The following is a 24007-nucleotide window of genomic DNA, read 5'->3' on the forward strand; positions in this document are numbered from 1 at the left end:
TACTACTACAATCAATAAAGACCACCGTGCAATAAATATGCAGAGATAGTTTATATATGTTATAAACTTTGCTAGCATGTTGCATTATCTTGTTACTTTCTTTCCACAAATAATCTTACATGGTTTGTTGTATACATCCCCTACATGCAGTATAAGGTGCGTATTCAAACCCACACATTGGTATTCAGACAGGATTACTTTTTAAATTCTGTAATCATAAATGTAGCCCAGGATATTTACTGTCTACGTATTCCCCTATCGTTAGCGAATAGCGATCATGTTCTGTTAGCATTTATATTTAGAACTTGTGGTCATCAGTCAGATCAAGAGTGGGAAAACAGTAGTACCAGGAAATATGTCAGCTGTGAAACACTGAAGTCAGACATTGAATCAACTGCAAATATGCTTCACCTTCTATTCAGGAAGATTTGGGAAGAGGAACAAGTGCCAACGGGCTGGAAAGAAGGATACATCATCAAAATACCAAATAAAGATCTGAGAAAATGTGAGAATTACAGAGGCATCAGTTTGTTGTCACTACCAGGAAACGTTTTCAACAGTGGTACTGAACAGGATGAAAGACGCAGTAGACGCCCAACTTCGAGATCAACAGGCTGCATTTCGTAAGGATCAGTCGTGTACAAACCGAATTGTGACACCACGGATCAACGTTGTACAATCAGTTCAGTGGAACTCGTCCCTATTCATCAACTTCATCGACTATGAGAAGGCGTTTTACAGTGTGGACAGGAGAACATTATGGAACCTTTGTCAACACTATGGGGTTTCCCAGAAGATCGTCAACATTATCCAGAGCTCATACGATGGACTACAGTGAAAAGTTGTGCATGGAGGACAGCTGACAGATGCATTCCCAGTTAGGGACGGAGTCAGATAGGGCTGTCTACTTTCCCCCTTCCTCTTTCTTCTGGTGATTGACTGGATTATGAAGACCTCGACATCGGAGGGGAAACACGGAATACAATGGAAATCTCAGAATCAATTAGACGATTTAGACTTCGCAGATGACCTAGCCCTCCTATCCCATACACACGAACAAATGCAGATGAAGACAACTAATGTAGCAGCAGCCTGTGCATCAATAGGCCTCAACATACACAAAGGAAAAAGCAAGATCCTCACACACAACATGGAGAATGACAAGCCAATCACACTTGATGGAGAAACTCTGGAAGATGTGTAAACATTCACGCACTTTCTAAGCATCATTGGTGAACAAGGAGGATCGGATGCAGATGTAAAGGCGAGGATTGGCAAAGCAAGGATTGCATTTCTACAATTGGAGAACATATGGAACTCAAAACAACTGCCTATAAGCCAACATCAAAGTCACAATCTTCAATACGAATGTCAAGGCAGTTCTACTATACGGAGCTGAAACGTGGAGAACTACTACATCCATCGTCAAGAAGGCACAAGTGTTTATAAACAGTTGTCTATGCAAAATACTCAACACTTACTGGCGGAGTACTATCAGCAACAGTATTTTATGGGAGAGGACAAACCAGCTTCAAGCTGAAGAGGAAATTAGGAAAAGACGTTGGGAGCGGATCGGACATACATTGAGGAAATCACTAAACTGAGTCACGAGGCAAGTCCTAAATTGGAATCCGGAAGGGAAGCGGAAAAGTGGAAGGCCAAAGAACACATTACCCCGGGAAATAGAAGCAGATATGAAAAGGATGAATGTTAACTGGAAAGAATTGGAAAGGATTACCTAGGACAGGGTTGGATGGAGAATGCTGGTGTGCGGCCTATGCTCCTCCACGAGGGGCAACAGGCGTAAGCAAGTAATAACGCAGGACGATATGTGATTAAAAGGTTACATGCTTTATTCTAGGTATATACATAGATATATTTCCTATTTAACTTATGAGTAAAATCTGGGTGATGGTGAAGATTTGTGGCTCGGACTGAGATTTTGTTAGAGTTTTATTGTCTATGTAGGATGGTTTGATCGTGAAAAGGTTCATAGAACCTCAACTAAGCTGATTCTCCTAATAGTGAAGCTCTCGTATGACGATAGACTGGTTAAAATAAACCCATTTGGATCGTCATATAGAAGAACTAGAGGTGACCTAATCACAGTATTAAATTACTTTGTGATAAATTTGCGTCTGATATGCCCTCACGTTTTCTGTCTTCCAAAACAGAGAGTTTACGGGGACACTCTAGAAGAGTTTACAAGTTCAGAACAAATTATTTATCAGCTGACTATCGACTTTCTCTTAGAATCATCAACAAATGAAATTCATTACCCCAACACGTGATTAAAGCTCCATCTACCGATGCCTTGAAAATAAAGTTGGATAACTGAGAGACCGCCATTGCAGGGACTAACACAGGCCACCTAGACTCCTGTCCATTCCAAATTGAAATCATCATGAACCGCACTCGTCGTTTGGTAAGCCGCAAAAGGCATAAACGAACTGACACTAACGACGCATACAGACAATACAAACATATAAGGAACATATGCTCAAAGGTAATAAGAGAAGACAGGCCTCAGTACCAGACCAAGCTTATCGATAAATTTGTCTCCAATCCGAAAAGCTTATTCAGTTACGCAGCTTCTCTTCGACAAGCCAAAACTGGTTTCCCAACTGCTAGGTCCAAATGGTCCGACCAATGCCGCTAATCTTTTGGCTGAACAATATTTTCGGATATTTCAACCGATCCGCATCAACTACACTGATGAAAGCTCCACCTGCACCTGTACAGGACTTTCCGAAGTGGACCTGAGTGCTGACCTGGTGCTCCGTAAACTGCAGCACCTAAGAAAAGACACTTCTCCCGGACCGGATATGGTTCATTATGCTATACTGAGGGAAGCAGCTTCAATCCTGGCATCACCACTTAGCGTGATGTTTTCACACTCTCTAAGCCGGGGAAAACTGCCGTAAATTTGGAAGCTGGCTCACATCACACCAATTTTCAAGGGAGGTCGACGCAGTGAACTCTCAAGCTACCGACCAGTGGCCCTTCTCTCCATACCTTCCAAAATTATGGAATCCCTAGTATACGACGGTATACTAGAATACTTATCATCCTCAAAGTTCTTCTCGCCTCAACAGCATGGTTTCAGAAAAGGTCATTCTTGTATGACCAACCTGCTGACTGCGGTGGATAGATGGACAACCATCCTTGATCGCAAGGGGAAGGTTGACGTCATCTACCTGGACTTCTCAAAAGCTTTTGATAGGGTCAACCATGCATGTCTTATCAAGAAGCTTGGACGATTGGGTATCAAACCCACTCTGATTGACTGGCTCACTTCATATCTAGAAAACCGGCATTTTACGGTAAGGGTTAACTTCACTTTCTCTCAGGCTATGGAATGTCCTGGTGGGGTCCCCCAGGGCTCAATACTAGGACCTCTTCTCTTCTTGATTTACATATTAATGATCTTCCTCAACAAGTTTCATCTGATTTATTTCTTTTTGCTGATGATGTGAAACTTTGGAGAGAGATACGTAATCATAATGATATACTAGTTCTTCAGGAGGATCTGACCCGACTCCAAAGTTGGGCAGACGACAACGGAATTACCTTCAACACTTCAAAGTGCAAGGTAGTCCATCTGCGACATGGTGCAGACTATAGTTATAACTTAGGTAACTCCCCTCTAGAAGTTTCCCAAGTTGAAAAAGATTTAGGAGTGTTGGTACCCTACGACCTGAAATCGTATGCGAACTGTGACAAAAACGCCTCTCAAGCAAACCTTGCACTAGTAACATTGAAGCGCATTTTTGGCCAGTTTGACGGTAGAACCTTCCATATAATCTTCAACAGTTTTATTCGTCCCCATTTAGAGTACGGAGACATAGTATTTCCTCCCTCCCTCCATAAGGATACGGACACTCTGGAACGTATCCAACGTCGAGCCACGAAATCAGTTCGGGGACTCAAATTCAAACCTTATGAAGAGCGCCTCAAATCACTTAACCTTTACCCGTTAGAGTACAGGCGTCTTAGAGGTGATCTTCTTATGACTTATAGTATCCTTAATACTTCTGGTCATCCCCTTAAACATCTTCTTAAGCTTAGTCATAACACTAACCTAAGAGGTAAAACATAGAAACTGGAGACCCTACATAGCAGAACAGACTGCAGACACAACTTCTACTCCGTTAGAGTTGTCAAGTGCTGGAATTCGCTGCCGACTGAGAAAGTCCAAGCGACCTCCCAGGAGTCCTTTAAGAGAAAACTTGACTTATTCTTAAGGACTAAGTATAACATATTATTATGATTTACCAAATTCTTTTTTTCCTCCATTATCGTTAATATACCTAGGTTTTTGCCTGGAGGTATTGGTGATCCACTGCTACTAGACACGGAAGCCCGTTAAGCGAAAGCTTCTTCTATTCCGTCCTCAACCATTTGAACCATTTGAACCATTTAGTTCAAAATTGGCTCTTTTACAGTACGCGCTCGGTATGGTTCATCTGGCACTTTCTCTAAATGCCATCCGTAAAGCTACGAAGTTGAACTATTTAACCAATATATACCAGTCTTTTAAATGTCGGAACCTTAGTTACACTAGCGGATACACTATTATTGACCATTCATTCGATGCGGTGGTTGTTGGTGCAGGTGGGGCGGGTTTGCGTGCAGGTTTCGGCCTCGCAAATGAGGGTTTCAAAACTGCAATTATAACAAAATTATTTCCGACCAGATCTCACACTGTTGCTGCTCAAGGAGGGATAAATGCTGCTCTCGGGAATATGGAACCTGATGACTGGCGTTTCCATATGTATGACACAGTCAAAGGTTCCGATTGGTTAGGTGACCAGGATGCTATTCATTACATGTGTGAAGAAGCCCCAAAAGCCGTTATCGAGTTGGAAAACTATGGAGTACCTTTTAGTCGCCTGGAGAACGGTAAAATATACCAGCGAGCATTTGGTGGTCAAAGTATAGACTATGGGCGCGGTGGTCAGGCCCATCGCTGTTGTGCAGTTGCGGATCGGACTGGGCATTCACTTTTGCATACATTATATGGCCGGTCATTACGTTATGACGCCACTTACTTTATTGAATATTTCGTATTGGATCTTCTCATGGAAAATGGAGAGTGTCGGGGTGTCATTGCTGTGTGTTTAGAGGATGGGACTTTGCATCGTTTCCGTTCTAAAAATACGGTTCTTGCTACAGGGTATGTTATTTGTCTTAGCTCTTATCGTATAGGGGTTATGGTCGTACATACTTTTCCTGTACTTCAGCACATACTTGCACAGGTGATGGGACGGCAATGGTCACACGGGCTGGGTTGCCTAACCAAGACATGGAGTTTGTTCAGTTTCATCCCACAGGTAAGTGTAGATATTTTCTGTAACTTTAAAGGAATTTATGGGGCTGGATGCTTAATCACCGAGGGCTGTCGAGGCGAAGGTGGTTACCTCATTAATAGTAAAGGAGAGAGATTTATGGAGAGATATGCTCCTAATGCTAAAGATTTGGCTTCTCGGGACGTTGTGTCAAGAGCAATGACGATTGAGATTCGCGAAGGACGAGGAGTTGGTCCTAGGAAAGATCACATATTTTTACAACTTTCTCATCTTCCGGCGGATCAATTGCACAGTCGACTTCCTGGTATATCAGAGACAGCAAAAATATTCGCAGGTGTTGATGTTACAAGGGATCCCATTCCAGTGTTACCAACCGTCCACTATAATATGGGTGGAATCCCTACAAACTATAAAGGACAGGTTAGTTAAATATTTTCTTTAAAAAATTCTGTCGGCATACTATTTCTCCCCATATTATTCAGAGTTGACAATATATTGGTTCATTTGTTGACCTTTAATCTCTGCCGTTCGAAAGTAAGGGCTAGGTGTTTATAGTTTTTATTACTATACAGACTTTAATAAAAAAAACATTTAGATCTGGCACATTTCTCACAGGTAATAAAGCTAAACCATGCCTTGTAAGCACCTTAAGTGATAATCTTAGGGTGCCACTTGTTTTGCACCTGTCAAATGTAAGGTGACACTTCAGTTAATTAAAAGCTGCATAGTTTTTCAACCTCCGTTATTTTCTATCTCCTTGCCAGTTAGATGTATTGAGTTAAAGTGATGAGCAATATTTCACTGATTACTACCAAGCTCAGCATTTCCCTGCTTATGATGATTGACAGCCAAGTGCCCTGGTACGGCCGAGAGTGGGGAGGGGTCACCCTCCTTCTCGAAATGCTCTCACATGGCCACGCCTATATAGCTTCTGCCAGGGAAGTCCTACTCACTGACTTCTCGTGGCAGAGGTGTTGTTTAAAAATTTGAGAGGACGAAAAGCGAATGTCCGGCGCTTTAACCGGGTTGGTGGACACGGAAAGTCCACCTAGGAGAGTTGGAAAAACCTGATTCCAAACCAATGGTGTACATGGACTCCAGTATCCTGAGGGAACAAATGGCGTATGAATCAATCGTTGATCACCGGCTACCATGGGACTGCATCTCCTTACGATGCTCCACTGCCTTGTGGACTAGACCTTCAGGTCAAAGGCTCTGGGTGTGGCCCCCCAAAGAAAACCGCCTGTTTCAGTTCGGGCACCCGGGCAGTATCACAGCCCTCGCACAAATAAATGAAATGGCGCTTTCTACTGACAATACTATTCTCGCTCCTACTAGACGTCAGACAGTTCGCATTATTATTATTGTTATCATTATTATTATTATCTACCACGTCACTTCTCCACTCCCTTTTATTCTTAGTTTGTGTATCCTTACTTTTCAACCTATGCAGCAGCTCGTCCATGGTGGAGACTCTTGCGTGGCGCATATATATCTGGTGCCCCCTTGTACCAATATTTGTGTTTAAATAAATAAATATTACCAACCTATAAAGGAGGTTCGAACATATCATTTACCATTAACAATTTTTCCGTCCATTTCCTCTCCGAATAAAAAAGCCTCATCTTGATTTTTAAATGCTTAATGAAATCATCCTGCTTATTAAAACATTCTAGGGTTGCATGCATTACGAACTCCCCGTTTATCTACAATGTACGTGAGTTCTCACTTAGTAGAACCTGTGTTTTGCCAATCACCCTTCACATCACTGAACAAGAAACCATTTTATCATTACAGTCGCTTCATACACAGATTAAGTGATGTACGTCAAAACCGATCGCAAATGTTTCCATTCTCTTAAGGTTTGGCCATATTATTCTCAATCTTGGAGGTTTTTCAGTCTACATTTTTTCTCCTGTTTTCAGTTTTCTCACAATCCTCTTTTTATGCCATTGTAAATTCCTTCTTTACTGGTCTGAAGTCTAGCAACGTAAAATGATGTACGTTTATGCTTCACTGTACACTGTTTATCTCCCTTTACCTTTCTATGCTGGTAAACCTCAACCATTTTATGTAGACATCTGTCAACCGCTCGTATAAATTTGAGATAATTATGACTGATATTGGAGTAGATTAGTCCATAATCATCATGTAAACTAAGTGGAGCAATATAACGTTAAAGTTGACACCAAAACACTTCCATAAGAATAAACTAATGTTCACGATTAATAACAAGTGATTATTTTATCTTCAGTGTAATTATTGTATAAATAACGAACTTGAATTTATATCAGTATATTTTGCGTTCCTCTGTAGGTGTTGGCATATGATCCGGTTGCTAAGAAAGGTAAGGTTGTTCCTGGACTGTATGCTGCTGGCGAAGCTGCTTCCGCATCGGTTCACGGCGCTAATAGACTAGGTGCCAACTCACTACTTGACATTGTTGTATTTGGTCGTGCATGTGCGCTTGACATTGCTGCAAAAAATAAGCCTGGAGATGCAGGTCCAGAGTTAAAACCAGATACTGGAGAGGCCTCCATCGCTAACTATGAAAAACTCCGGACCGCAAATGGAAGTTATCCAATTGCACAAGTGAGTTAGCTTTATTTTTTGTAGTATTTTATTTTTACTAATGTATTTTCAATCTTCCCGATTTTTCATTTCATGTTTTATGTACCACTTTCCAGTTTAGTGTAGGGTTCGAGCCACTTGATAGTACCATTTTGCTATCAAAGCTCTAGGTAAAAGTGAATTTAAACATATAAGTTACATGTTGAAATAGGCACCCATACCAAGGTTCGCCTTGATATTTTCAAATGAATTGAGCATTGGGTAGAGAGTTAATAATAAATATATTTTTGTTATATCCCAATGAGTAAAAAATTGTATTTTTGACGTCTCATGACTTAATTTAAGCTATTTCTCCAGAGTAGTTCACACTAAGTTACGAAACGTCAGAAATACACTTTTTCTACTCGACCATAATAAAAACCAAGCTTTTGTGTATTTTATTATAGTATTTTATCATCTGGAACAGAATTATGCTAAAAATAAACGGATAAATACAGTCAACATGGGTGAAGAAGAAAAGTGCAATAAATTCAAGATTCACTACACTATAAAAAGTAATAAACTCACCAGTCTCTGTTGTGATAATCTTGAACTGATGATATCTGTCATCTTGAGGTCAGGGGAATTATACTAAGAACCTGCATCTATTTACATTGATCCAGGTGAAAAATCTATCACTTCGCTGTCCACCCTTAGTTGCTCCCTAAACTAATCCTAATGACATGAATACAACATAATCCATATATTTCAGTTGATTATGGTCTGGACATTTATCTGTTGAGATTACCTTACCCACTTAGGGTTTACTCTGAACTTAACATTGCCCAAACAGTCTTCCTTGCTACACAAGGTACCTTTGATTGATTACATGTAATCTATGGATATATCTTAGGCCCAGTGGATTATGTTTTATTGTGGAGCAGCTCTAGATAAACTGCTGAGTAACATACATACCATTCCGTAGATATTTAGGTATCTCTTAGGCGTTTAACTCCTCAGGGCTAATCTGACCTTATGAATATGAAATAAAGGTTTATGCGATCGTTTGTTTCATTCTGTCCTTAAAATAAGGGTATGTGCAACTAGTTTTTAAAGCTTTATTTCAAATTTAACAAATGGGAAATGTTTACTGAATATTCTGATAGTTAAGAATATACCGAACACACAAACAACTTGCCTATATTCATGCATACTTTTTACATTGTTGAATTTTCTGTTAAAACGTAGGTTCGGTTAGACATGCAGCGAACAATGCAAGAGTATGCTGCAGTATTTCGTGATGGTCCTACTCTCAAAGAGGGCTGTAAAAAAATGTATGATTTATATGCTTCTCGAATGAATGATTTAAAAGTTAGTGATCGCAGTAAAATATGGAATAGTGATCTAATGGAAGCATTAGAATTACAGAATCTGATGCTAAATGCTTTACAGGTAAGTTTCCTTATGGTATAACATAGTTTTCTACGTATAAATGTTTATAAAGTTGTACGTAATTAATTTCGCAGTGTAAAATTATGACCTGTTGTATTAGTCTGCTCTTTTGTTGAACTAATCTGAACCACTTACACTGTGCGTTGACTGATAGGTCATCAATAACATTGTGTAGTCGTCACACGATATCGCGAATCGATCTGAGTTGAAATTGTATTATTGAACGTCGACCCAGTAATTCTAACGGTTAAGCGTCCGCTGCAAGACCTAAAAGTCCTGGGCCGAATTGCAGGCAGGTCTGTGGTTGTGCATTGCTAAGGAGTTCCATACCAGGGCAAAACAGCTGTCCAATATTCCCTAGTTTTATATGGCTTCCGAATTGCAATCAATCTGTGATGAACACAACCTTCAGACCATTAAGTCCATAAACTATAGTTCCATATAACAAAAACACCACAGTCAATTCAGTTTCACAGCACTCTAAATTGAGTTTGCTTCTGTTATTTGATGGAGGTAATGGTATATTCGAGCACTAAACTTTTCATATTTATTCATTACTACAGAAAGCTCTTATTATGTTTTAATATGATAAAATTAAGTGCTACTTTATTAAGCGAGTCGATTGTATGTATCAGTTCGAACTGATCAGTTGTTTTTACTGCATTTTCAGTACCTTATGTTTCATTGCACCGTAAGAATATAAAATCTGAGTAATCTTATTGTAAGCATAAAGAATTATTTACTTGGTGAAGAATTACACCGCCTTACAGGGATTTTAGTACTGAACATAACCCAATAGAATAGATTATTTTCTGTGAACCTACTGTTAATCAATCTCTAGTTCTGTCGAAAGTATGAGGACAGTCAGTGAGTCAGTCAGTTACAACATAGAACTTCGTACGTACGTACATCAGTTCGAGTTGCCATAACACTCTAGCACAGAGATGCAGTTGTCGATTCAAATCCTATAGTGGTAGAAGTAGTAAGAGTATAAGCAGTAATCCGAAAGATTAGGGTTTGAAGATGTTATTGAAGGAGTATAATACAGTGAAATACATTTGAAAAGAGAAAAAAGATAGAGACATGAGGAATCCAGAAGATTAGAATTTGAGAGAACACAAAAAGTGGATGCACCTTCGCCATGGCAAACGATTTTAAGCCATGTCATTCAGGGTCTCTAACCATCGATTGCTATCATCTCGCGGATCCCAACCAGGTAGTCTACACCTACCAACATGGCTCGGTCCACTTGTCAGTGACTTCATGGATTTGTGCCACGTTTTGATCTGACCGCCCCTAGCTTTCTTCCAACCTACTCCTACACCATAAAACATTGCACTTCGGGGCAGTCGATGGTTGGGCATACGTATCACGTGTCCCAGCCATCTCAACTAATGAAGTTTTACTACTTCATCAATCGACTTGCCATCCTTACCTAGTAACCGTTTCCTAACAACTGCATTACTTACTCGGTGGTCCCAGGATATACGAGCAATGCTTCGAAGACACCTATGAAAGAAAACTAGTAGCCTACGAATATCCTCTACTCTTATCGGCCATGTTTCACTGCCATAAAGTATGACGGAACGAACTGCTGCACAGAAAGCCCGCCCTTTGGTTGCTAGACGGACATCTCGCCTACTCCATAAATGACGCAAGTTGGCGAAAGCTAGATGAGCCTTCTGTATCCGTGCTAAGATTTCGTCACACACCAGACCACAAGGGCTGATGAGACTCCCAAGATAAGTGAAGCGGTCAACACGCTCAACTACTTCACTCCCTATCATTAGTTCAGGTGCCGATGCAACCCAATCCCGAAGTAACATTTTGCATTTCGAGGGGAAGAATCCCATCCCGAACATGCCTACATTGTTGCGACCGTTGCTGCTACATTGACGAAGTGGTCGGGCTTGCCTATCGTGATGAACCAATCGAGCTATACTGGCTGGAACAATCGTTCCTCAAGGTCCTACCATACCAGACAGGTCGATTGAAGAGCGGTAAGACTAAAAGCAGCAAATCCAAGGTCCGAGGGCAAAGTCGTACTGCCGACTGTACAGAGGTGTGACGGCAGTAAGGTGTTTCCTTCAGACAACCGGCATAACAGCGATACTGCCTTCCCACAAGGAGGGGCGAGGTTAGAAAAGGTCGACCCTAAAAATGCACACTTCGCCTTACCCCACGGATTTCCGTCTCCGGCGGTAAGGTCCTTTGAAGAACGGAGCTAACACATCAAAAGTCCCCCACAAAAAGGCCGTGCGTGACCGGCCTCAAGTAGTTGTCCCTTGGGCACTTCGGTCACGCTCCCAGGTCGTTAAGACCAACGCCAATCCAACTATTTTTCAGGTACCTCTAGAAGAACCTTTTCACGGTGTGGGCAGCCGGAAAGTGATATTAGCCCTCATACACGTAACTGCACACGAGACCTAGTTGATCAAATTCAAATATGAGGACGGTTTCACTGACCGGTTGCCTACATCATGGAAAGATATTTCTTTTTGAGAGGTATGTAAAGGAAACTGGGTTAATAGTAGTCACAGCAACCTAGGAGTGTGACTGCAGAGCCCGAGAGACAGCTGTCTGGGAGTTTGTATTGTGTTGACTCCGGATTTCAAAAGGTCATACCACGGAGTTCCGTGAGGTAAGGTGTGGCACAGACTTTTGTAACCCCTTCCTTATGTTGTAACATGACAGTACCTCTGTAGATCCTGATTGTCTAAAGGAGACACCTTATCGCCATCACGACATAGTAGTCAGGAGTAAGACTCCGCCCTTGGACTGTGAGCTTACTGCCACCAATCTTACCGTTCTCCAGCCGATCGGCTTGGGATGGTAGAAGCTAAAAGAATATTTGTTCCAGCTAATACAGCTCGGTTGTATTTATTTATTTATTTGAACACAAACATTGGTACAAAGGGGCACCGGATACATATGCACCACACAAGTCACTTAATTTGTATGTGGGTTGTGATACTGCCCTGGTACCCAGACCGAAGCAGGTGGTTTTCTTAGGGGGCCATACCCGGGGCCTTCAACCTAAAGGTCTGATCCACAAGTCAATGGAGCGACGTCAGGAAATGTAGTCCCATGGTAGCCGGTGACCAATAATTGGTTCATACGCCATTTGTTTCCTCAGGATACTGGAGCCTATGTGCACCATTGGTTTGGAATGAGGGTTTTCCGACTCCCATAGGTGGACCCTCTGTGTCCCCCAACCCGGTTAAAGCGCCAGACATTCGCTTTTCGACCTTTCAATTTCGTAAACAACACCTCTGCCACGAGAAGGCAGTTAGTAGAACTTCCCTGACGGAGGTTGTATGTACCTGTTAATTTGAGAGCATTTCGAGAGAGATAACTGACTCCCCCCACTCTCGACCGTACCAGGGCATTTAGAGGGCTTGATTGGGTCATTATGATAGGCAAGCCTCAGCATCACGTTAAGTTAGCAGCTACAGTCGAGAGTTAATCGTTTAGATACTCGATCTAGTTGAAATGTTTAAATAAAGAGTCAAATTACTAGAAACTTTCAACTCAATGGTCAACAATATGAAGTCACTATTTTAGTTTAAATCACATAACAGTATTTACTGTTTAGATGGTTAGGATGAGTATATTTCCCGAACTTCATTATTTAAATTGATGGATTTTGTCATCTTTATTAGTCGTAAATGATGCTCACATTAAATGTTCATTACTATGTTATCATTCAGTATTTATTAGAATTCTTGTAGGAAGTACGATTTCCTGAATACTGACTATTTATAGATTATTTCTTTTGCAAGCTGCATGGTCAATTGTATGGTACAAAAGTGCATTGTTGTATTTATTAAATGTCTTTAAGAAGCGACCAATGATTGTCACTACATTTCCAATTATACGAAGAGGTCATTTATCGTGAGAAATATACCGGGTCTCATGTGTTTTTATTTTTATGTAATTTTAGACTATTGTTGGAGCTGAAGCCCGTAAAGAATCGCGTGGTGCTCATGCACGTGAAGATTTTCCTAATCGAGTAGATGAATTAGACTACTCTAAACCTATTGATGGACAAAAACCCAAGCCATTTGAAGAACATTGGCGAAAACATACTCTATCTTATCAGGATGTTAAAACTGGTGCTGTAAAATTGGAATATCGTCCTGTAATTGATGCCACCTTGGATGCTAAGAGCTGTCCATCTGTCCCTCCAAAACTACGCACTTATTAGGTTAGTACGACTTTTTAGCCGTTTGAAAATTGATAATAAGCTAAATATTTGTGAAACTCAGATTATTTATAGTTTTTAATCCTCTTTAATGCTGAAAAGTACAGTTCTGTTTTGTTTCATGTTCGTACGTTAAAGTGTTTCTCAGAGTTATTCATACGTTTTTATGATGTTATCGAGTTTCGTGGATGGAAATAAGATTTGTTTATGTGTTTGAGTTTGACTGTTATTTCTCGGGATAAAATTTCAGTAGTTTTTTTGTGTGTTATAACTTGTGGCCGCCTGGATGCCCTGTTAATGTTAAACGTGATAATACCGCCAATTAGAGGGCAGCGAATTATCGATCGGACCAATGACACACAAAACCTGTACGAGCAGTTTAAAGTACTTATCGGTCCTGCTTTCTGCTTAGCCCAGCCAGTCAGGTCGAGAACACAAACAACAGCCTCTGCGGTATGAATCATTATATTTCAAACATACTGAGTTTATATGCCAATCAAACTGACCAAATCGTACCATAAAATAGAAAATAACATTTGTACAAGATTCAGCTAAAGAAGGCTGTGAATAAGGGGAGCAGTAATTAATGGACAGGACATAATTCAGGAATGATAAACCGTATAATAATAGTCTATGGGTCAAATCAAGGCTCATAATAAGGAGGACGTGAATATGAATAGTTTAGTTATTTAGCAATTATACGATAAAAAATATATGCACAGTATTGGTTCATAAATTGGTCCCAAAATTACCATTCACTATTGTTATCGGGACACAACAATGTGATTGGTTTTTATTTACAAATGTTTATTCTTTGAGCTTTCAAGTTACATGTGTAAAGATATCCTAATCGCCTCATTCGATAAATGTTCATAGCAGTTTTTAAGTTGACGTAGTAGTACTGACTTCAAGTTAATTCACTCAGTGGCCCCACCTTATGCAAACATCCAGGGGAATTTACAATTGACTAAACTTTCATTTTAAATGAAGCAGTTGTTGTTACTCTTAACCACTTCGCTCGCTATTGAACGTATTATGAATGCAAATTATCCCTGAAACATTACTATGTACTAGGTTGATGAGACCATTCACAATACTTTTGAGTTTGTTATTCAACAATGTGTTTTAACATCTTCACTAAATCAAACCACAACATTTACTCCGTAAAAATATGGGAGTATATTCACAAGAGGTTTGGAAAAATGCAGAGTTTATGGTATTTCTTAAAGCATATCTGTACTACAATTGAATAAAAATGAAAAGAGTGGACTGGCGTAGTAGGTAATAAGTACTTGACATTGTCAATTTAATTAGTTATTCTCCGTAAACTGGTCAAACGTAGGATGTTTGAGTTAAAAGAATTCAACAGGGTTATTTAAATCACTGTCAGATGTTGAGTAAACAGCCTACTGTATGTTAGAATAAACTGAGTAACAGTTCTAATCTCTTGTCACAAGGGGGTTTTTATGGAGATTTTAGTAATTTTATAGTTAAGATCATCAGTCAATTGAAGCTAGACCACCGTATAAAACCTGGAAGCACTGGACGGCCGTTTCGTCCTATTATGAGACTCCTCAGCAGTGCGCATCCACAACCCCGCACTCGCGCGATTCGAACCCAGGACCTACCAGTCTCGAGCCAGAGCCCTTAACCAATAGACCACTGAGCTGGCATCCAACGGTGTTAATGTCTAACCTCAACCAATCCACGAAATCTAATCTCTTGTACGGTATTTCTAACTTATAATTTAAGCGATTTATCATTAAAAATAATCTTTAACATATATTTTGCGCAAACGGTGATAATCACAAGGGCAATCTAGATCACAGAAAAGTACGAACTGAATAGTTGGTGATTTACAAATCTGTTGACACTGTATCTTTTCGATTACTTACACTCTTGGTAGACAATTATTAAGTTATCGAAATAGACGTACAATGGAAGTTTTAATGAGAACCAATCAGGTTATTACACCGTTCACTTATCTTGTATAGTTCCTTGTATAACATTCTACTTATCCTTACTCTTTTATTGGAAATTTGCACTGTCTTCATGTATCGTATAGATCGAAGTGTTACTTTATAGTTTATTGGCTTGGACAATAGGCAATTTGACATTGTGAACTCATTGAAGGATAGTCAGCTATGGGTATACAAAGATAATGTAGTATGAATTTATTTATTTATTTAAACATAACTATTGGTACAAAGAAAAACCAGATGAATATGCGCCTCACAAATCTCATTTGATTTGTGTGAGGGCTGTGATACTGCCCAGGTGCCCAGACTGAAGTAGGTGGTTTTCTTAGGGGGCCACACCCTGAGCCTTTGACCTGAAGGTCTAATCCACAAGGCAGTGGAGCATCGTAAGGAGATGCAGTCCCATGGTAGCCGGTCACCAACGATTAGTTCATACGCCATTTGTTCCCTCAGGATACTGGAGCCTATGTGCACCATTGGTTTGGAATGAGGGTTTTCCGACTCCCCTAGGTGAGCTTTCCGTGTCCACCAACACGGTTAAAGCACCGGACATTCGCTTTTCATCCTCTGAATTTCGTAAACAACACCTGTGGCACGAGAAGTCAGTGAGTAGGACTTCCCTGGCAGAGACTTTATATTCGCGTGGCCATGTGAGAGCATTTGGAGAGGGAGAGCGGACTCTCCCCACTCTCGGCCGTACCAGGGCATGAATACAACTAACATTAAAATTAGTTTAAATCTATCGAAACTGTAAAGTAGGATAACTAATAAATGACATTTAGAAAATTTGCTAGTTGAATTTTTGCTGTTGACTATTATTATTTCGGTTTTCTTTATCATACTATTGACTAGTGATTTCTTGTTTTGTTTTCTCAGCATACTTATTGCTTAGGATGAATTTTTCAAATGTGTAGCTTAATCAACTGAAGAACTTCTTCCAATCATATTCAAAATAACTTCGATATTACCTTTTTACACTATTTACTTGTTGTTATAACTTATCTGTGAATGCTTTTGTTTAAATATCATTTTCAATAAAACATCTCTTTACCAAATGTATACTTGAATTGTTGCCTTTTTTATTTCTTGGTTACATAGTTCACAAATAATAATCTACTTCTTTTGAATGTAATAAATTCTAACCCACTAATGAATATGGATGCAGTAGTTTATTTGAATGTGACCAACTTGGTCTCGTGTGCTGATTCGGGTATGAGGGCTAATATCACCTCCCGGCTGCCACACTGTGGAAACGTATTTCTTGGGGGACCTAAAAAGGAAGTATGATTAGCGTTGGTCTTAACGACCTGGGAGTGTGACCGCAAAGCCCAAGGGACAACTACTTGAGGCCGGTCACGCACGGCCTTTTTGTAGGGGATTTTTGACGTGTTAGCTCCGTTCTTCAAAGAGCCTTACCACCGAGGACGGAAATCCGTGAGGTAAGATGAGGCGTGACATTTTTAGGGTCGACCTTTTCTAACCCCCTCCTTCCTTGTGAGAAGGCAGCATCGCTGTTATGCTGGTTGTCTGAGGGAAACACCTTACTGCTGTCACACCTCTGTACAGTCGGCAGTACGACTTCGCCCCCAGACCTTGAGTTGATGCTTTTAGTTTTACCGTTCTCCGATCGACCTACCTGGCATGTTAGAGCCTACAGGAACATACGTTCCAACCAATATAGCTCGATTGGTTCATCATGATAGGTAAGCCCGACCACCACGTCAAAGTATTAGCCACGGATTACACTGCAAAGTGGTGCATAGAGGACAGCTGACAGACGCATTCCCAGTGAGGACCGGGATCGGATAAGGCTGACTACTCTCCCCTCCCTCTTCATATGGTTGACTGCATTATGAAGACTTCGACATCGGAGGGAAAGCACGGAATACAATGGACAGCTCGGAATCAACCAGACGATTTGGACTTCACAGATGACCTGACCCTTCTAGTGAAGTGACTACTTCTATGAATTTGGTGTTGATCTTGTTGTGCTAATTAGGTGTGGCAACTCGAACTGATGTAACCTTTGCCTGGTCCTACGTTTTAGCTGATTGACTGTGTCTTTTGAGACCTGCTGATGCAGAGACTGCTGCCACACTGGCTGTCTTCACCTGCATTTGTTGCTTTGTATAGGATAGAAGGGTCAGGTCATCTGTGAAGTCCAAATCGTCTGGTTGATTCCGAGCTGTCCATTGTATTCCGTGCTTTCCCTCCGATGTCGAGGTCTTCATAATGCAGTCAACCATATGAAGAGGGAGGGGAGAGTAGTCAGCCTTATCCGATCCCGGTCCTCACTGGGAATGCGTCTGTCAGCTGTCCTCTATGCACCACTGCAGTTTAGTCCATCGTATGAATCCCGTATGATGTTGGCGATCTCAGCTACTTGCTCCATAGTGTTGAAAAAGGTTCCATGATGTTCTCCTATCCATACTGTCAAACGCCTTTTCATAGTCAAGGAAGTTGATGTGTAGTGACGAGTTTCATTCAATTGATTGTTCAACGATGATCCGTGGTGTCGCGATTCAATCTGCGCACGACTGGTCCCTACATAATCCAGCCTTATGATCTCGAAGTTTGGCGTCTACTGAATCTTTCGTCCGGTTCAACAACACTCTGTTGAAAACCTTTCCTGGTACCGATAGTAGTGTGATGCCCCTGTAGTTCTCACATTTGCTCAGAATTCCTTTGATATCTTGATGTGGTGTCCTTCTTTCTAATCCATCGGCACTTGTTCTTCCTTGCAAATCTTGAATAGAACGTAAAGCATCTTCGCAGTTGCTTCTTTATCTGACTTCAGTGCTTCACAGCTGACATGTTTCCTTATACTATTGTTTTCCCACTCTTGATTTGTCTGATGACCACAACTGATTTCTTCGATCGTGCATGCGTTTGTGTGGGAAATTTGTGCCGACTATGACAATTTTGTTGAATGCACACAACTGTGTAAATCTCTCACCATTGCCGTTTATTTCTCCTAGTCCATGTCGTTTCATGATATCTTCATATATATTGCTGTCCATTCCGACTTTGGCGTTTAGATCTCCCATCAAGATGGTCAGGTTCTTTCCTGAGCACTTCGCTATGATTGATTGCAGCCTATCGTAAAGCTGTTCCTTATCGTCATCGTTTCTATCATTGGTGGATGCGTAACATTGGATAACATTCATTGTGGTTCCCTTCCTCTTTGTTTTGAAGGGTGATTTGATGATCCTGGGTCCATGAGATTCTAATCCTATAAGTGCTTTACGTGCTTCCCTCAACAGCATCAGAGCAACTACTTGAGTGCGTGGAACATTTTCTTGATAACCAGAGTACGTGAGCATCTCTATCGTGTCTAACCTTTGCTGTCTAGTTTGGTTCCAACGGGATTCGCTGGTTCCGAGAACCGTCAACTTGTACCTTATTTCCGCAGCTATTTAACTGATTCTGCCGGTCTCCCATATTTTCTGAACGTTCCATTTACCTATATTAATTGTTGCTCTGGTTGTAAGAAGGAGCATAGGCCTAATGACTTCTGAAGAATCTCGGCTTTCATCCTGAGGCGTCATAATTCTTCCTTTAACTCACAGGGAAGAGTTTAAATGGTTTGATTTGTTTATTCTGGTTGGCGTTGTTTTAGCAAGGTTATTTTTCACGGGATGGGGTTGGTGGCCCCATGCTCAACCCTCCTCCTTTACCCGGGCTAGAGACCGACAGTAACTCTAGAAGAGCTGGTTAAACAAATAATAACGAGACAATATCTCTTCACATTTGTTTCGTTCGAATTTCGAGGCTAATCTGTGTCAAGAAATAATTGTATTCTGTCATAATTACACAACTGATGACATCTTTTATATCAAGCTGAACAATTAATTTGTAGTTGATTGACTGTTTAATTTAAATGGTTGGCGATGTTACCATAATGAATCAGTCGGAAGACAGTAATCTGAATTATCATATAAAAAATGCTTTTAATATATATTTAAAGATATACTGTTATATAATAAATATATTTTTTGTTATATCGCAATGACTAGAAAAATTATATTTCTGACGTTTCATGACTTAATGTAAGCCACTTCTTCAGAGTAGATAAGTAACCAAACTGAATTAACACAATGCTTAATTTTTCTTAAAACTACTAAGTACGACTTTGGTATCGATACCTACAAACATTGAATTTCTATAGTTCACATTACGTACTGGACTTAAAAAATTATAAGAAAAAAAGAAACAACAATGGACAGATATTTCGACTTAGAACAGGTTCTATTTCCGGTGGTTTATAGATGAGCACCACTAAGTCTCATAGCAGAACAAAACAAACGTCCAGTATTTCTTAGTTTTTTTAGTGATTGTTTAAATAAAGTCAATCTGTGTTATAATTTATAGCAGTTCAATAATCTTGACAAACTCCCCCCTTCATATATGAAGAAATATCAGATGGATTAGAGCATTCGTACATACATTACTTAAAAAAACACCAATTTTATACAGTAACATTTTAAGTATTAAAAAAATAATAATAATTAGTAAAACTGAATTTGTTTAATGTGTACAAAGTAAAAGTGTAGAGTGATTCTTTCCAGTTTTATAAAGGATCATAAACATAATAATCAATAAGTGGTTTGATCATTCTGTTTTTTTTTCATTCATTTATAAACATATAAAAACACTTTTTTTTGTTTTTTTTTTAAAAAAAAAAAGGTAATACAGATAATTTACATCCAAAAAAGCGCTGATCAATAAATAAGTAGGAAAAAGAATAATTAGGAGTCGTGGTAAAACAAAACAAAAACATTTAAAATATCACCCGAAAATTAAAAAAAACAAAACACAGCCTGTCTGATATGTTATTAAGGCATATTGGTTTTAGGGATGACAATAATCAAGTTAATAATACCCATATTAGTTACAATAAATAACAACATCCTTATACTGAAGTATGATGTTTTACCTAGGAATAGATAGATGATCCAGAAAAAATTAAAAAGAAAACAAATCACCAATTAATTATGATCATATTTGTTGATTTTATACAAATTGTTCAATATAGATATATGAATGTAAACATTCATTTAGAATTATCATTTATAAAATACTTTATTTCCATGGTTACAAAGAAGATAAATTATAAATCAATGATGAATACGTTATAATAATAATGATAATAATAGTAAGGAGTACAGATCACAATAAAAATAACATGTTGCCAAAATAATAAAAAAAAGGGTTCAAAAATTAGGTGCGTGTTTGTAGTTCTCTGATAATCACATAAATTACAGAATCTTGAAATGTAACCCGGTAATTAAAAAGGAAATAAAAGAATAAAAATAAACTGTGTATCACATATGAGGATTGTGATAACAATATTATTATTAGTAGTAGTATTACTAATGTCGACGAAAATTGAAACGTAAATTTTTTGTTCGAGATTGAGATTTTTTCATTTCAATCTCTGGTGGTGAATTATGACTAGTATCTAAAGTAGTATTGAATGCTGGAACACTTATTCCATTGTTAGAAGTATTAAAAGTATTGGTAGTATTAGTGTTCGTAGTAGTACTATGATTGTCAGTACTGTGATTAGTACTATTCACAGTATTAGTATTGGAATTATTGAATGAAGTTAGTTTAGTCCAACGGTTGGATACACTAGTACGTATACCGGTAGATGAATTTGAATTGCTGAAGATTAAAAAGGATTTATAAAAATGTGTACTGTAAAAATAAGGTTACAGGTAGTTAAAATTAAAAATGATACATTATTCCAGTCTGCTTTAATGTTGACTGAAGTTTCTAATGAAAAAGAATTATTATTATAAAGCGTTCGTGGTGATTGGCAAGTTTCATATTTTACATCAGGGAATGACCTTAATTAGACAGCCACTGAAAAACCAAGAAGCACTGGGCTGTTTTACCTTAGTAACACTCCACACTCACGACCTTCAGATCACGTAGCGAGAGTTTAACCGAGTTCAGCCACATTGAGTGTGAGGCAGTTACCCATCAATGACAATGGAAGATGATCGTGTGATATCACCGATTCAATTGGATTAGCGAAGTAAACCACTGGATGCTGACTCAGTGGTCTAAAGGTAAGCGCTCACTGAGAGGCCAGATGGTCCTAGGCTCGATCTTTGATAGATTTGTTGGTGTGTACTGCTACGGTGTTCCATACTTAAACGGAGCACTTATTTAATGCTTCCAAGTTTCGAATGGTTGTCTAAACTAAGGCCAGTTCGTGGTGTGAACTATGAAAAAATAAAATAATTATTTGAATTTGTAAAATTTCCATATTATGATTTAGAGCAACATATATAAGTGAACAATATTGTTTTCGATTAGATCCTCACCAGGCTTTACTACATGACAGACTAACTAGAGCAGTGAAGAGAACGTTTAATGCAGCCGACCTCTGTCTATCGTACTCGGCCTGATCTATGGTGATTCCTCAACTAAAGGATAAGTTACCTGGTTATGCCACTTCTATGTGTATCTACGAATTCAGCTGCTTCCGACGATACAACTCTTATAATTAACACTGTTCATCTAGACTCAATGGAAATGTCTACTGATCAATAGGCAAAAATGTCTAGAAAATATGTCTGAACAAAGCGGAAACATGAATTCTCAGTTCTGATCAGTAGCCAATAAGAAAAGTTAATTGATTTCTAAAAAAATGACATTATCCATGTTCAGTACAGAAATGAACACCTTTCTATATAGTGTATGAAAAGTAGTCTCATTGTAATTGTCAGATTACTCTTGTTGTAATACATTTAGTTTATGACTCGATGTTAGGCAGTTGAAAAGAATCCTTAAGAGCATTGGTTTCATGTAAATAAACCACTAAGTTATAAGCAACGTAGAAACTAGAACATATGTGCATCACTTAAAGTTATTCCACCACACTGTGAGATGAAAGGACCAAGCTAAATGTCATAGTAGCAATAGTAATAGTATCAGTGGAAGTAGAAAAGATAAGGTATAGACAGTATTATTTGAGAAGGATAAATTCGTGGAATAAGAAAGTACAAGATAATTTCGAAACTCGGCAATTTCCTGGTTTGGATTTTTTTTTAGCAAAATTCTTTTCTATGGGATGGGGTTGCTAACTTCATGCTTAACTCTCTTTTACACAGACCTGAGACTGGTAGTAACTCTCTAAGGGCTCCAAGCACCTAAAAAATAACAGAGTGAGTGCATCTGATACACTGCGACCGATTCTGAGCAACGTCATCTAACATCTCCGATCATTGGCTAAAATAATCTCGCGTACTTCTAGCAAGTAGTCTAAGCTCAACTGAACGCCTCAACCCAACTGTCAATAACTGTCATGGACTGATGAAACGTATTAGTTTGCCTATACCTAGCTCCCAACCAATTTCTTCACCAGCAACCGTCACGCATCTAATTAGGTGGTGTTTAGGCATGGGTAATCCATGTCTTAATCATCCAATTAGTACTTCCTAGCAGGAGGTAATCTACAATTGATTGAAGGCAAATAAATAATAATTGGTAAAAATAACTTACGAAGAACGTCCTTGATCATTTAATCGAAGATTTGAGTATAAATCAGATATGAATTGTTCTACTTCACGAACACGACGATTATCTCCACTTTCAATTAAATCTAAACGTACACGATCTAAACCTGGAACTAACCACTGAAGTAAACTTTTTTCATTTTGTACAGCTTAATTAAAGTTAAACAATTGTTTTTATAATGTTGCAAGATAATTTAATTGGATTAAGGTTATAACTCAAAAAAAATTAAACAAATTATTAAAAATACGAAGTAAGTCGTGATTATATTATATTCATGGCTAATGAAAGTTATGGTCAACTACTATAGAACGTGAACTGACTGATACGGATAATTGGTCATTTAATTTGTGATTTTTTTCCTGGAGTCATTGAATGTAGACTACTTTGTAATTGTGTTGAATGGAGTATTGTCTAGATTATATACTCTGGTTCTCGATTACTGGTCATGAATTGGATATCTGATATGTATAGGGTATCTGTAGGGTAATCTAGTCTAATAGTAGCAAAGTTTTAGTAATCGGTTGTACTATAGTAGTGTATCGTAAAGTCAGAAAATAATTTTATTCGCGATTATATCAATACTACATTTTAATGGTTATCTAACTTACATCGATTCGTGATATCACTAAAATTCAACAACCTGATAAAGATAACTGAAATTCCTGTGAGTCACTTTTTCTTTTCGAACCTTATTCTTAATATACAGTCTTTATCATTGTCATTGCCAGTACATTATTCCGGTATCTTCTGTTATACATTGTATTAATTTCATCTTGTACTATTATGATATGGCCATTGTATATATTGGCCATCAGAAGGGGTTTTTGTGGATATTATAGTAATCTTAATAGTTGGGATCGTGAGTCAATTGAAGCTAGATCACCGTGGAAAACCTGGAAGCACTGGACGGCCGTTTCGTCCTATTGTGGGTCTCCTCAGCAGTGCGCATCCACGATCCCGCCTCGCGAGATTCGAACCCAGGA

The 24007-nt window shown here is 39.0% G+C and overlaps 2 protein-coding genes across 2 annotated transcripts in view; one reads left to right on the top strand and one right to left on the bottom strand.

Moving 5' to 3' along the window:
• Positions 1-4457: 4457 nt before the first annotated feature.
• Smp_061230 (succinate dehydrogenase, putative) lies at positions 4458-13524 on the top strand (the record flags this gene model as incomplete). Its single annotated transcript, XM_018790572.1, has 6 exons — positions 4458-5176; positions 5209-5333; positions 5365-5729; positions 7626-7901; positions 9108-9311; positions 13255-13524. The coding sequence occupies 6 exons, from the start codon at positions 4458-4460 to the stop codon at positions 13516-13518; spliced, it is 1953 nt and encodes a 650-aa protein (XP_018646201.1). The 3' UTR covers positions 13519-13524.
• A 9481-nt stretch (positions 13525-23005) lies between these two features.
• Positions 23006-24007, bottom strand: part of Smp_155030 (hypothetical protein) — a gene marked incomplete at both ends in the record, with an annotated part of 49723 nt that continues 48721 nt past the window's right edge. The window contains one exon of the mRNA XM_018790573.1: positions 23006-23172. Coding sequence (XP_018646202.1) covers positions 23006-23172 — 167 coding nt within the window. The remainder of the gene's footprint in view (positions 23173-24007) is intronic.

Source organism: Schistosoma mansoni (assembly GCF_000237925.1).
Source record: "Schistosoma mansoni, WGS project CABG00000000 data, supercontig 0062, strain Puerto Rico, whole genome shotgun sequence".
NCBI classification, from domain to species: domain Eukaryota; kingdom Metazoa; phylum Platyhelminthes; class Trematoda; order Strigeidida; family Schistosomatidae; genus Schistosoma; species Schistosoma mansoni.